The sequence below is a fragment of the Anthonomus grandis genome, unplaced genomic scaffold, assembly GCF_022605725.1.
Source record: "Anthonomus grandis grandis unplaced genomic scaffold, icAntGran1.3 ctg00000301.1, whole genome shotgun sequence".
Taxonomy (NCBI): domain Eukaryota; kingdom Metazoa; phylum Arthropoda; class Insecta; order Coleoptera; family Curculionidae; genus Anthonomus; species Anthonomus grandis.
Window position 1 is genome coordinate 94,818 of NW_026088453.1, and position 15,066 is coordinate 109,883.

The 15,066-nt window shown below is 31.2% G+C and overlaps 2 protein-coding genes across 2 annotated transcripts in view; both read right to left on the minus strand.

Moving 5' to 3' along the window:
- The window catches only part of LOC126749551 (uncharacterized), a 145,610-nt gene that overhangs the window by 13,864 nt on the left and 116,680 nt on the right, over positions 1–15,066 (minus strand). The gene's annotated exons all lie outside the window — the stretch shown is intronic.
- Positions 1,866–4,430, minus strand: LOC126749552 (uncharacterized). Its single transcript, XM_050459263.1, has 4 exons — positions 4,035–4,430; positions 2,503–2,793; positions 2,313–2,447; positions 1,866–2,241 (listed from the first exon to the last, which is right to left on the minus strand). The coding sequence occupies exons 1-3, from the start codon at positions 4,169–4,171 to the stop codon at positions 2,384–2,386; spliced, it is 492 nt and encodes a 163-aa protein (XP_050315220.1). The 5' UTR covers positions 4,172–4,430; the 3' UTR covers positions 1,866–2,241; positions 2,313–2,383.

Genomic DNA, 15,066 nt, shown 5'->3' on the forward strand with positions numbered 1-15,066 from the left:
GAGGAGTACTTGGCAGTTTTTAAATGAAAGCTCTATCTTTAATAACAAAAAAGTTATGCAAAATTTTCGATATAAAAAAGTACATGTTAATTGTAAAAAACCGAAATTTCGATTTTTTTCAAAAACTATAATTTTTTAAATTTTAATAATTATGTGCAAGATGCCTCTTCGCTAGGAGTACTTGACTGTTTTTAAATGAAAGCTCTATCTTTAATAACAAAAAAGTAATGCAAAATTTTCGATCTAAAAAAGTACATGTTAATCGTAAAAAACCGAAATTTCGATTTTTCTCAAAAACTATAATTTTTATAATTTTGATAATTATGTGCAAGGTGCCCCTTCGCTAGGAGTACTTGACTGTTTTTAAATGAAAGCTCTATCTTTAATAACAAAAAAGTTATGCAAAATTTTCGATATAAAAAAGTACATGTAAATTGTAAAAAACCGAAATTTCGATTTTTTTCAAAAACTATAATTTTTTAAATTTTAATAATTTTGTGCAAGATGCCTCTTCGCTAGGAGTACTTAACAGTTTTTAAATGAAGGCTCTATCTTTAATAGCAAAAAAGTTATGCAAAATTTTCGATCTAAAAAAGTACATGTTAATTGTAAAAAACCGAAATTTAGATTTTTTTCAAAAACTACAATTTTTTTAGTTTTTGATTATTACGTACAAGGTGCCCCTTTGCGAGGAGTACTTGGCAGTTTTTAAATGAAAGGTCTATCTTTAATAACAAAAAAGTAATGCAAAATTTTCGATCTAAAAAAGTACATGTTAATCGTAAAAAACCGAAATTTCGATTTTTCTCAAAAACTATAATTTTTTCAATTTTGATAATTACGCGAAAGGTGCCCCTTCGCTAGGAGTACTTAACAGTTTTTAAATGAAAGCTCTATCTTTAATAACAAAAAAGTTATGCAAAATTTTCGATCTAAAAAAGTACATGTTAATTGTAAAAAACCGAAATTTCGATTTTTCTTAAAAACTATAATTTTTTCAATTTTGATAATTATGTGCAAGGTGCCCCTTTGCGAGGAGTACTTGGCAGTTTTTAAATGAAAGCTCTATCTTTAATAACAAAAAAGTTATGCAAAATTTTCGATATAAAAAAGTACATGTTAATTGTAAAAAACCGAAATTTCGATTTTTTTCAAAAACTATAATTTTTTAAATTTTAATAATTATGTGCAAGGTGCCCCTTCGCTAGGAGTACTTGACTGTTTTTAAATGAAAGCTCTATCTTTAATAACAAAAAAGTAATGCAAAATTTTCGATCTAAAAAAGTACATGTTAATTGTAAAAAACCGAAATTTCGATTTTTGTCAAAAACTATAATTTTTTTAATTTTGATAATTATGTGCAAGGTGCCCCTTTGCGAGGAGTACCTGGCAGTTTTTAAATGAAAGCTCTATCTTTAATAACAAAAAAGTTATGCAAAATTTTCGATCTAAAAAAGTACATGTTAATCGTAAAAAACCTAAATTTCGATTTTTCTCAAAAACTATAATTTTTTCAATTTTGATAATTATGTGCAAGGTGCCCCTTTGCGAGGAGTACTTGGCAGTTTTTAAATGAAAGCTCTATCTTTAATAACAAAAAAGTTATGCAAAATTTTCGATCTAAAAAAGTACATGTTAATCGTAAAAAACATAAATTTCGATTTTTCTCAAAAACTATATTTTTTTCAATTTTGATAATTATGTGCAAGGTGCCCCTTTGCATGGAGTACTTGACAGTTTTTAAATGAAAGCTCTATCTTTAATAACAAAAAAGTTATGCAAAATTTTAAAACTAATAAACTTTGTGAAATTTCAGTTTTTCCACGTTTCAAGTTTTTTTTTTACAATGAGTGCGACAGAGATAAACTTATAAGCTACAAAGTCCACCCACAAGTCAGTTTTGACCCCTGTTGACTTTTTTTAAATTTTCTTACTAAAAACTGATTTAAAAGACTTAATCGTACTATCCCCCTAGCACATTCCGTTCTACAATAATTATAAAAACAAACACGATATAGCTTGACTTGCCTTAATCCTAACTTCTTCTGACTCGTCTTGCATCAGTCTGTTCAGTTTATCACAGACAGTTTCCAGTGAAACTTTCGGTTTATTCTCGGGTAGTAGTTCGGCGTAGAACAAACCGATGACAAGGGCGGGATTGGCCCTTAGACGCCACCTTTAAACCAACTCGTCCTCGATTTGACCCCCAAATAACCTTGATATCTTTGATTCCATAAATCCCTAATTAAATTCAAAATATATCACAGACGAACTGCATGAATATTACATTTAAGGTGCTGCCATTTACTTACCATGCGTTTAATTAACTCCCCAATAAAATCCGTGAACATCAAGTCGGTGTCATCGCCCAAACACTCCTGGATCATGCGGTATACCTCCGGAAAATCCAGATAAGGGCCAACCTTCTGCATTGTACTTTTACAGGCCTAAATGGGGTCCATGCATGAGTTAAGTGAGTAAAATGATCCAAAAAAGTCATACCTTGACAATATACACGTCTGGAGCGCATAGATGCAAGAGTAAAGTGATGAGGTTCCCTTGGATCTCACTCGATCCTTGAATGCCTCCAAATTGGTCTCCTGGCCAAAGGATGTTGCCAGATCTCCTAATAACTGGATCGAGGATCTCCTTAGACGTGGATCCTCTTGACTGAATAGCAACTTGATCCTCACTGCTCCGGTAACTTGAAAGGAACTGAATTTGTACCCTGGCAAACTGTTCAGGAGTTTCGAGAAGGATTGCAGGGACTCCAGGATCAGCTCGCTTTCGTTCCTAGATAAGGAAGAATAGGTCGATCATTTTGTAAATGATTATATTAAGAGTAGAACCTTTCAAGGAACCTACAGTTGAGTAGCTCGTTGTCGAGTTATTTCTTCGGGTCCTATTTATTTATTAAGAAATAAATCCTGGAATTTTTACTGAATTGACTTAGAAAATGGACAATATTGATAATGTGGACTAAAAACTCATTAAAATCCATATCGAGATTTGATCACCAGAAACAAAGTCTGTGATAATCACAGGAAAGCTTGCCGGTCAATAAAATCAATCAATTAATAAATTGTCACTGCCAAAATTAGATGTTTTATTTGTAATTCTCATGGTAGAGATTTATTCAAAGTAAGTATATGTAAACGGAATCCAGGTATTTGAGGTTTTTAAAGAAAAAGAGAGAGAAGAAGAAGAAGAAAAAGAAGAAGCAGAAGAAACTTTGGGTTCAACTGCTTGTAAAAAATCAATAATTTTGTCCAGGCATTTAAAAAAGAGGAAGAAGGAGAAGAGAAGTAGAATGTAGCCAAAGTGCGAGAGAAATGAGGGAGGGAAAGGGATAGACAATGAGACGCCCACAGGAGTGGAGGAAACCAGAGGGTTGTCTGTCCATTTTCCTACCTCGTTTCCCTCTCACACTCGTTACTGCTACTTCTCTTCTTCTTCTTCTTTTTCAACGGTGTCAAATACTCGGAAGAAGTTATTGATTTGCCAAACCTGCCATTCTGCCCATCATTTGGGCAACTTATAACAATAAATGTTTTTTTTGGACTTTTATTGTAATGGGATTTTTAGTCCCGAGGGTTCGTATGTCAAAGAAACCACTTATGTCGGGAAATCTCAGTTAATTCACCTCAGTTATGGGCTTAGTTTTAACACCTTTTAATAACAAAATAGATAACATAAATTGCTAGCCAAGAAACAGGACAGTTGTAACCTTACCTATTAATAATAAAAGCACTGACCCGGATTAAAACCTTTTAACGGAACCACAGAGTCAAAAGCGCCATACTTCTTTATTAAATGGTGATAAACGAAGTAATAATCATACGAATACTCCGAGCAGAAATGTAGGGTTTAAAGAATGTCACACATTTCCACAAATAAATAAAAAATTTAAGACGCCCGATATTCTAATAGAACGAACTATAGCAAATTTAGAGGTCGTTTCGCTACATTATATATTTTGTTTGTGGTTTGATATTTTTTTTTAATTTTCAAAATTTTTAAGTTAAGAAACTTACCCCAAATTGTTATAATCCAAACAGTCCATTAAAATGCCCAGTATCTGATTGCAGTACCGCACCACGAGCTCCTTATTCAAATTCTCCGGGGCATACCCCGACCTTCCGCACCCAGCAGCTCTGGTCCAGCTGGACATCCAAAATCATCTCCAATAGGTTTTCTATTAAAACCACCTGTTTGCTCTCTACATTGTCCTTGATCAAGTAGGTAAAGAAAGCGACCACTACCGTCCACTGAGGTATCAGGTCCGACCGAATACTGGGCCCATAAAGGAGGCGATCCATGACAAAGTGTGCTACATGTCTGCACATACGTCCCCCACCACTGTTTCGGTCATTTTTAGAAAGAGAAGTTAGTCCTGGTCGTTGCAGAGAGAGCTGGAGAATAAAAGATATGCTCACATGTGAACGAGTGAGTCAACCCATATCCCCCACCCGCCCCACACTGTTTATCAGTAAGAAATTATATACCCCCCCCTCTTTCAAATTTTTTCATAATTTTTTTTTATTCGAATTCCAACTAACTATAACAGCGGATTATTCTGATCACCTAGATTACGAAAACACCGGGTTATAACAGGATCCGAGCAGAACTAAGGGAATGAGAGCACTTTGAAAATACTGAAAAAGTCGTTTTCGACGTCCGATTTTGAGGCCAAAAATGGGCTACAAAAATGCCATATCTCGGCTCTCGTAGAAGCTACGACCTTGCGGATGGTCTCGTTGCATTCAGAAGGACCAAACTAAGACAAAACCGTTGGAATTTTCACGATAGCTCATATAGGAGCCGAGATATGAGCCTTCAAAATTTGGGTTTTTTCATTTTTCGGGTATACCCCCCCGTATCGAATTTTTTCACCAAAAATTGATTTTTTTCAAAGTCAAACTAAGTATACCAGCGTCTTATTCTGATCACCTAGATTACGAAAACACCGGGTTATAACAGGATCCGAGCAGAACTAAGGAAATGAGAGCACTTTGAAAATCCTGAAAAAGTCGTTTTCGACGTCCGTTTTTGAGGCCGAAAATGGGCTACAAAAATGCCATATCTCGGCTCTCGTAGAAGCTACGACCTTGCGGATGGTCTCGTTGGATTCAGAAGGACGAAACTAAGACAAAACCGTTGGAATTTTCACGATAGCTCCCATAGAAGCCGAGATATCGACCTTCAAAGTTTGAGTTTTTTCATTTTTCGGGTATACCCCCCCGTATCGAATTTTTTCACCAAAAATTGATTTTTTCGAAATCAAACTAAGTATACCAGCGTCTTATTCTGATCACCTAGATTACGAAAACACCGGGTTATAACAGGATCCGAGCAGAACTAAGGAAATGAGAGCACTTTGAAAATCCTGAAAAAGTCGTTTTCGACGTCCGTTTTTGAGGCCGAAAATGGGCTACAAAAATGCCATATCTCGGCTCTCGTAGAAGCTACGACCTTGCGGATGGTCTCGTTGGATTCAGAAGGAAGAAACTAAGACAAAACCGTTGGAATTTTCCCGATAGCTCATATACAAGCCGAGATATGAGCCTTCAAAGTTTGGGTTTCTTCATTTTTCGGGTATACCCCCCCGTATCGAATTTTTTCACCAAAAATTGATTTTTTTCAAAGTCAAACTAAGTATACCAGCGTCTTATTCTGATCACCTAGATTACGAAAACACCGGGTTATAACAGGATCCGAGCAGAACTAAGGGAATGAGAGCACTTTGAAAATCCTGAAAAAGTCGTTTTCGACGTCCGTTTTTGAGGCCAAAAATGGGCAACAAAAATGCCATATCTCAGCTCTCGTAAAAGCTACGACCTTGCGGATGGTCTCGATGGATTCAGAAGGACGAAACTAAGACAAAACCGTTGGAATTTTCACGATAGCTCCCATAGAAGCCGAGATATCGACCTTCAAAGTTTGAGTTTTTTCATTTTTCGGGTATACCCCTCCGTATCGAATTTTTTCACCAAAAATTGATTTTTTCGAAATCAAACTAAGTATACCAGCGTCTTATTCTGATCACCTAGATTACGAAAACACCGGGTTATAACAGGATCCGAGCAGAACTAAGGGAATGAGAGCACTTTGAAAATCCTGAAAAAGTCGTTTTCGACGTCCGTTTTTGAGGCCAAAAATGGGCTACAAAAATGCCATATCTCGGCTCTCGTAGAAGCTACGACCTTGCGGATGGTCTCGTTGGATTCAGAAGGAAGAAACTAAGACAAAACCGTTGGAATTTTCCCGATAGCTCATATACAAGCCGAGATATGAGCCTTCAAAGTTTGGGTTTCTTCATTTTTCGGGTATACCCCCCCGTATCGAATTTTTTCACCAAAAATTGATTTTTTTCAAAGTCAAACTAAGTATACCAGCGTCTTATTCTGATCACCTAGATTACGAAAACACCGGGTTATAACAGGATCCGAGCAGAACTAAGGGAATGAGAGCACTTTGAAAATCCTGAAAAAGTCGTTTTCGACGTCCGTTTTTGAGGCCAAAAATGGGCTACAAAAATGCCATATCTCAGCTCTCGTAAAAGCTACGACCTTGCGGATGGTTTCGTTGGATTCAGAAGGACGAAACTAAGACAAAACCGTTGGAATTTTCACGATAGCTCATATAGAAGCCGAGATATGAGACTTCAAAGTTTGGGTTTTTTCATTTTTCGGGTATACCCCCCCGTATCGAATTTTTTCACCAAAAATTGATTTTTTCGAAATCAAACTAAGTATACCAGCGTCTTATTCTGATCACCTAGATTACGAAAACACCGGGTTATAACAGGATCCGAGCAGAACTAAGGGAATGAGAGCACTTTGAAAATCCTGAAAAAGTCGTTTTCGACGTCCGTTTTTGAGGCCAAAAATGGGCTACAAAAATGCCATATCTCGGCTCTCGTAGAAGCTACGACCTTGCGGGTGGTCTCGTTGGATTCAGAAGGACGAAACTAAGACAAAACCGTTGGAATTTTCACGATAGCTCATATAGAAGCCGAGATATGAGCCTTCAAAGTTTGGGTTTTTTCATTTTTCTGGTATACCCCCCCGTATCGAATTTTTTCACCAATAATTGATTTTTTTCAAAGTCAAACTAAGTATACCAGCGTCTTATTCTGATCACCTAGATTACGAAAACACCGGGTTATAACAGGATCCGAGCAGAACTAAGGGAATGAGAGCACTTTGAAAATCCTGAAAAAGTCGTTTTCGACGTCCGTTTTTGAGGCCAAAAATGGGCTACAAAAATGCCATATCTCGGCTCTCGTAGAAGCTACGATCTTGCGGATGGTTTCGTTGGATTCAGAAGGACGAAACTAAGACAAAACCGTTGGAATTTTCATGATAATTCATATAGAAGCCGAGATATGAGCCTTCAAAATTTTCGATCTAAAAAAGTACATGTTAATTGTAAAAAACCGAAATTTCGATTTTTCTCAAAAACTATAATTTTTTTCAATTTTGATAATTATGTGCAAGGTGCCCCTTCGCTAGGAGTACCTGACTGTTTTTAAATGAAAGCTCTATCTTTAATAACAAAAAAGTTATGCAACATTTTCGATCTAAAAAAGTACATGTTAATTGTAAAAAACCGAAATTTCGAATTTTTTCAAAAACTATAATTTTTTCAATTTTAATAATTATGTGCAAGGTGCTCCTTTGCCAGGAGTGCTTGGCAGTTTTTAAATGAAAGCTTTATCTTTAATAACAAAAAAGGTATGCAAAATTTTCGATCTAAAAAAGTACATGTTATTTGTAAAAAACCGAAATTTCGATTTTTTTCAAAAACTATAATTTTTTAGATTTTGATTATTACGTACAAAGTGCCCCTTTGCCAGTAGTGCTTGGCAGTTTTTAAATGAAAGCTTTATCTTTAATAACAAAAAAGTTATGCAAAATTTTCGATCTAAAAAAGTACATGTTAATTGTAAAAAACCGAAATTTCGATTTATTTCAAAGACTACAATTTTTTCAATTTTGATAATTATGTGCAAGGTGCCCCTTTGCGAGGAGTACTTGACTGTTTTTAAATGGAAGCTCTATCTTTAATAACAAAAAAGTTATGCAAAATTTTCTATCTAAAAAAGTACATGTTAATCGTAAAAAACCGAAATTTCGATTTTTCTCAAAAACTATAATTTTTTCAATTTTGATAATTATGTGCAAGGTGCCCCTTTGCGAGGAGTACTTGGCAGTTCTTAAATGAAAGCTCTATCTTTAATAACAAAAAAGGTATGCAAAATTTTCGATCTAAAAAAGTACATGTTAATTGTAAAAAACCGAAATTTCGATTTTTCTCAAAAACTATAATTTTTTCAATTTTGATAATTATGTGCAAGGTGCCCCTTCGCTAGGAGTACTTGACTGTTTTTAAATGAAAGCTCTATCTTTAATAACAAAAAAGTAATGCAAAATTTTCGATCTAAAAAAGTACATGTTAATTGTAAAAAACCGAAATTTCGATTTTTCTCAAAAACTATAATTTTTTCAATTTTGATAATTATGTGCAAGGTGCCCCTTCGCTAGCAGTACTTGACTGTTTTTAAATGAAAGCTCTATCTTTAATAACAAAAAAGTTTCATGCAAAATTTTCGATATAAAAAAGTACATGTTAATTGTAAAAAACCGAAATTTCGATTTTTTTCAAAAACTATAATTTTTTAAATTTTAATAATTATGTGCAAGATGCCTCTTCGCTAGGAGTACTTAACAGTTTTTAAATGAAGGCTCTATCTTTAATAGCAAAAAAGTTATGCAAAATTTTCGATCTAAAAAAGTACATGTTAATTGTAAAAAACCGAAATTTAGATTTTTTTCAAAAACTACAATTTTTTTAGTTTTTGATTATTACGTACAAGGTGCCCCTTTGCAAGGAGTACTTGGCAGTTTTTAAATGAAAGGTCTATCTTTAATAACAAAAAAGTTATGCAAGATTTTCGATCTAAAAAAGTACATGTTAATTGTAAAAAACCGAAATTTCGATTTTTCTCAAAAACTATAATTTTTTCAATTTTGATAATTACGCGAAAGGTGCCCCTTCGCTAGGAGTACTTAACAGTTTTTAAATGAAAGCTCTATCTTTAATAACAAAAAAGTTATGCAAAATTTTCGATCTAAAAAAGTACATGTTAATTGTAAAAAACCGAAATTTCGATTTTTCTCAAAAACTATAATTTTTTCAATTTTGATAATTATGTGCAAGGTGCCCCTTCGCTAGGAGTACTTGACTGTTTTTAAATGAAAGCTCTATCTTTAATAACAAAAAAGTTATGCAAAATTTTCGATATAAAAAAGTACATGTTAATTGTAAAAAACCGAAATTTCGATTTTTTTCAAAAACTATAATTTTTTAAATTTTAATAATTATGTGCAAGATGCCTCTTCGCTAGGAGTACTTAACAGTTTTTAAATGAAGGCTCTATCTTTAATAGCAAAAAAGTTATGCAAAATTTTCGATCTAAAAAAGTACATGTTAATTGTAAAAAACCGAAATTTCGATTTTTCTCAAAAACTATAATTTTTTCAATTTTGATAATTACGCGAAAGGTGCCCCTTCGCTAGGAGTACTTAACAGTTTTTAAATGAAAGCTCTATCTTTAATAACAAAAAAGTTATGCAAAATTTTCGATCTAAAAAAGTACATGTTAATTGTAAAAAACCGAAATTTTGATTTTTCTCAAAAACTATAATTTTTTCAATTTTGATAATTATGTGCAAGGTGCCCCTTCGCTAGGAGTACTTGACTGTTTTTAAATGAAAGCTCTATCTTTAATAACAAAAAAGTTATGCAAAATTTTCGATATAAAAAGTACATGTTAATTGTAAAAAACCGAAATTTCGATTTTTTTCAAAAACTATAATTTTTTAAATTTTAATAATTATGTGCAAGATGCCTCTTCGCTAGGAGTACTTGACTGTTTTTAAATGAAAGCTCTATCTTTAATAACAAAAAAGTAATGCAAAATTTTCGATCTAAAAAAGTACATGTTAATCGTAAAAAACCGAAATTTCGATTTTTCTCAAAAACTATAATTTTTTCAATTTTGATAATTACGCGAAAGGTGCCCCTTCGCTAGGAGTACTTAACAGTTTTTAAATGAAAGCTCTATCTTTAATAACAAAAAAGTTATGCAAAATTTTCTATCTAAAAAAGTACATGTTAATTGTAAAAAACCGAAATTTTGATTTTTCTCAAAAACTATAATTTTTTCAATTTTGATAATTATGTGCAAGGTGCCCCTTCGCTAGGAGTACTTGACTGTTTTTAAATGAAAGCTCTATCTTTAATAACAAAAAAGTTATGCAAAATTTTCGATATAAAAAAGTACATGTTAATTGTAAAAAACCGAAATTTCGATTTTTTTCAAAAACTATAATTTTTTAAATTTTAATAATTATGTGCAAGATGCCTCTTCGCTAGGAGTACTTAACAGTTTTTAAATGAAGGCTCTATCTTTTATAGCAAAAAAGTTATGCAAAATTTTCGATCTAAAAAAGTACATGTTAATTGTAAAAAACCGAAATTTAGATTTTTTTCAAAAACTACAATTTTTTTAGTTTTTGATTATTACGTACAAGGTGCCCCTTTGCGAGGAGTACTTGGCAGTTTTTAAATGAAAGGTCTATCTTTAATAACAAAAAAGTAATGCAAAATTTTCGATCTTTAAAATTACATGTTAATCGTAAAAAACCGAAATTTCGATTTTTCTCAAAAACTATAATTTTTTCAATTTTGATAATTACGCGAAAGGTGCCCCTTCGCTAGGAGTACTTAACAGTTTTTAAATGAAAGCTCTATCTTTAATAACAAAAAAGTTATGCAAAATTTTCGATCTAAAAAAGTACATGTTAATTGTAAAAAACCGAAATTTCGATTTTTCTTAAAAACTATAATTTTTTCAATTTTGATAATTATGTGCAAGGTGCCCCTTTGCGAGGAGTACTTGGCAGTTTTTAAATGAAAGCTCTATCTTTAATAACAAAAAAGTTATGCAAAATTTTCGATCTAAAAAAGTACATGTTAATTGTAAAAAACCGAAATTTAGATTTTTTTCAAAAACTACAATTTTTTTAGTTTTTGATTATTACGTACAAGGTGCCCCTTTGCGAGGAGTACTTGGCAGTTTTTAAATGAAAGGTCTATCTTTAATAACAAAAAAGTAATGCAAAATTTTCGATCTAAAAAAGTACATGTTAATCGTAAAAAACCGAAATTTCGATTTTTCTCAAAAACTATAATTTTTTCAATTTTGATAATTACGCGAAAGGTGCCCCTTCGCTAGGAGTACTTAACAGTTTTTAAATGAAAGCTCTATCTTTAATAACAAAAAAGGTATGCAAAATTTTCGATCTAAAAAAGTACATGTTAATTGTAAAAAACCGAAATTTCGATTTTTCTTAAAAACTATAATTTTTTCAATTTTGATAATTATGTGCAAGGTGCCCCTTTGCGAGGAGTACTTGGCAGTTTTTAAATGAAAGCTCTATCTTTAATAACAAAAAAGTTATGCAAAATTTTCGATATAAAAAAGTACATGTTAATTGTAAAAAACCGAAATTTCGATTTTTTTCAAAAACTATAATTTTTTAAATTTTAATAATTATGTGCAAGATGCCTCTTCGCTAGGAGTACTTGACTGTTTTTAAATGAAAGCTCTATCTTTAATAACAAAAAAGTAATGCAAAATTTTCGATCTAAAAAAGTACATGTTAATTTAAAAAACCGAAATTTCGATTTATTTCAAAGACTACAATTTTTTCAATTTTGATAATTATGTGCAAGGTGCCCCTTTGCGAGGAGTACTTGACTGTTTTTAAATGGAAGCTCTATCTTTAATAACAAAAAAGTTATGCAAAATTTTCTATCTAAAAAAGTACATGTTAATCGTAAAAAACCGAAATTTCGATTTTTCTCAAAAACTATAATTTTTTCAATTTTGATAATTACGCGAAAGGTGCCCCTTCGCTAGGAGTACTTAACAGTTTTTTAATGAAAGCTCTATCTTTAATAACAAAAAAGTTATGCAAAATTTTCTATCTAAAAAAGTACATGTTAATCGTAAAAAACCGAAATTTCGATTTTTCTCAAAAACTATAATTTTTTCAATTTTGATAATTACGTGCAAGGTGCCCCTTTGCGAGGAGTACTTGGCAGTTCTTAAATGAAAGCTCTATCTTTAATAACAAAAAAGTTATGCAAAATTTTCGATCTAAAAAAGTACATGTTAATTGTAAAAAACCGAAATTTCGATTTTTCTCAAAAACTATAATTTTTTCAATTTTGATAATTATGTGCAAGGTGCCCCTTCGCTAGGAGTACTTGACTGTTTTTAAATGAAAGCTCTATCTTTAATAACAAAAAAGTAATGCAAAATTTTCGATCTAAAAAAGTACATGTTAATTGTAAAAAACCGAAATTTCGATTTTTCTCAAAAACTATAATTTTTTCAATTTTGATAATTATGTGCAAGGTGCCCCTTCGCTAGGAGTACTTGACTGTTTTTAAATGAAAGCTCTATCTTTAATAACAAAAAAGTTATGCAAAATTTTCGATATAAAAAAGTACATGTTAATTGTAAAAAACCGAAATTTCGATTTTTTTCAAAAACTATAATTTTTTAAATTTTAATAATTATGTGCAAGATGCCTCTTCACTAGGAGTACTTAACAGTTTTTAAATGAAGGCTCTATCTTTAATAGCAAAAAAGTTATGCAAAATTTTCGATCTAAAAAAGTACATGTTAATTGTAAAAAACCGAAATTTAGATTTTTTTCAAAAACTACAATTTTTTTAGTTTTTGATTATTACGTACAAGGTGCCCCTTTGCGAGGAGTACTTGGCAGTTTTTAAATGAAAGGTCTATCTTTAATAACAAAAAAGTAATGCAAAATTTTCGATCTAAAAAAGTACATGTTAATCGTAAAAAACCGAAATTTCGATTTTTCTCAAAAACTATAATTTTTTCAATTTTGATAATTACGCGAAAGGTGCCCCTTCGCTAGGAGTACTTAACAGTTTTTAAATGAAAGCTCTATCTTTAATAACACAAAAGTTATGCAAAATTTTCGATCTAAAAAAGTACATGTTAATTGTAAAAAACCGAAATTTCGATTTTTCTTAAAAACTATAATGTTTTCAATTTTGATAATTATGTGCAAGGTGCCCCTTTGCGAGGAGTACTTGGCAGTTTTTAAATGAAAGCTCTATCTTTAATAACAAAAAAGTTATGCAAAATTTTCGATATAAAAAAGTACATGTTAATTGTAAAAAACCGAAATTTCGATTTTTTTCAAAAACTATAATTTTTTAAATTTTAATAATTATGTGCAAGATGCCTCTTCGCTAGGAGTACTTGACTGTTTTTAAATGAAAGCTCTATCTTTAATAACAAAAAAGTAATGCAAAATTTTCGATCTAAAAAAGTACATGTTAATCGTAAAAAACCGAAATTTCGATTTTTCTCAAAAACTATAACTTTTTCAATTTTGATAATTACGCGAAAGGTGCCCCTTCGCTACGAGTACTTAACAGTTTTTAAATGAAAGCTCTATCTTTAATACCAAAAAAGTTATGCAAAATTTTCGATCTAAAAAAGTACATGTTAATTGTAAAAAACCGAAATTTCGATTTTTCTCAAAAACTATAATTTTTTCAATTTTGATAATTACGCGAAAGTTGCCCCTTCGCTAGGAGTACTTAATAGTTTTTAAATGAAAGCTCTATCTTTAATAACAAAAAAGTTATGCAAAATTTTCGATCTAAAAAAGTACATGTTAATGGTAAAAAACCGAAATTTCGATTTTTCTCAAAAACTATAATTTTTTCAATTTTGATAATTACGCGAAAGTTGCCCCTTCGCTAGGAGTACTTAACAGTTTTTAAATGAAAGCTCTATCTTTAATAACAAAAAAGTAATGCAAAATTTTCGATCTAAAAAAGTACATGTTAATCGTAAAAAACCGAAATTTCGATTTTTCTCAAAAACTATAATTTTTTCAATTTTGATAATTACGCGAAAGGTGCCCCTTCGCTAGGAGTACTTAACAGTTTTTTAATGAAAGCTCTATCTTTAATAACAAAAAAGTTATGCAAAATTTTCGATATAAAAAAGTACATGTTAATTGTAAAAAACCGAAATTTCGATTTTTTTCAAAAACTATAATTTTTTAAATTTTAATAATTATGTGCAAGATGCCTCTTCGCTAGGAGTACTTGACTGTTTTTAAATGAAAGCTCTATCTTTAATAACAAAAAAGTAATGCAAAATTTTCGATCTAAAAAAGTACATGTTAATCGTAAAAAACCGAAATTTCGATTTTTCTCAAAAACTATAATTTTTTCAATTTTGATAATTACGCGAAAGGTGCCCCTTCGCTAGGAGTACTTAACAGTTTTTTAATGAAAGCTCTATCTTTAATAACAAAAAAGTTATGCAAAATTTTCGATCTAAAAAAGTACATGTTAATTGTAAAAAACCGAAATTTCGATTTTTCTCAAAAACTATAATTTTTTCAATTTTGATAATTATGTGCAAGGTGCCCCTTCGCTAGGAGTACTTGACTGTTTTTAAATGAAAGCTCTATCTTTAATAACAAAAAAGGAATGCAAAATTTTCGATCTAAAAAAGTACATGTTAATTGTAAAAAACCGAAATTTCGATTTTTCTCAAAACCTATAATTTTTTTAATTTTGATAATTATGTGCAAGGTGCCCCTTCGCTAGGAGTACTTGACTGTTTTTAAATGAAAGCTCTATCTTTAATAACAAAAAAGTTATGCAAAATTTTCGATATAAAAAAGTACATGTTAATTGTAAAAAACCGAAATTTCGATTTTTTTCAAAAACTATAATTTTTTAAATTTTAATAATTATGTGCAAGATGCCTCTTCGCTAGGAGTACTTAACAGTTTTTAAATGAAGGCTCTATCTTTTATAGCAAAAAAGTTATGCAAAATTTTCGATCTAAAAAAGTACATGTTAATTGTAAAAAACCGAAATTTAGATTTTTTTCAAAAACTACAATTTTTTTAGTTTTTGATTATTACG

Coding starts and splice junctions, on each gene's coding strand:
- LOC126749552 (XM_050459263.1), bottom strand. CDS start 4,171: ATGTCCAGCTGGACCAGAGCTGCTGGGTGCGGAAGGTCGGGGTATGCC. Junction 2,794..4,034: donor TTGGATTATAACAATTTGGG/GTAAGTTTCTTA, acceptor TTCCTTATCTAG/GAACGAAAGCGAGCTGATCC. Junction 2,448..2,502: donor CAGACGTGTATATTGTCAAG/GTATGACTTTTT, acceptor GACCCCATTTAG/GCCTGTAAAAGTACAATGCA.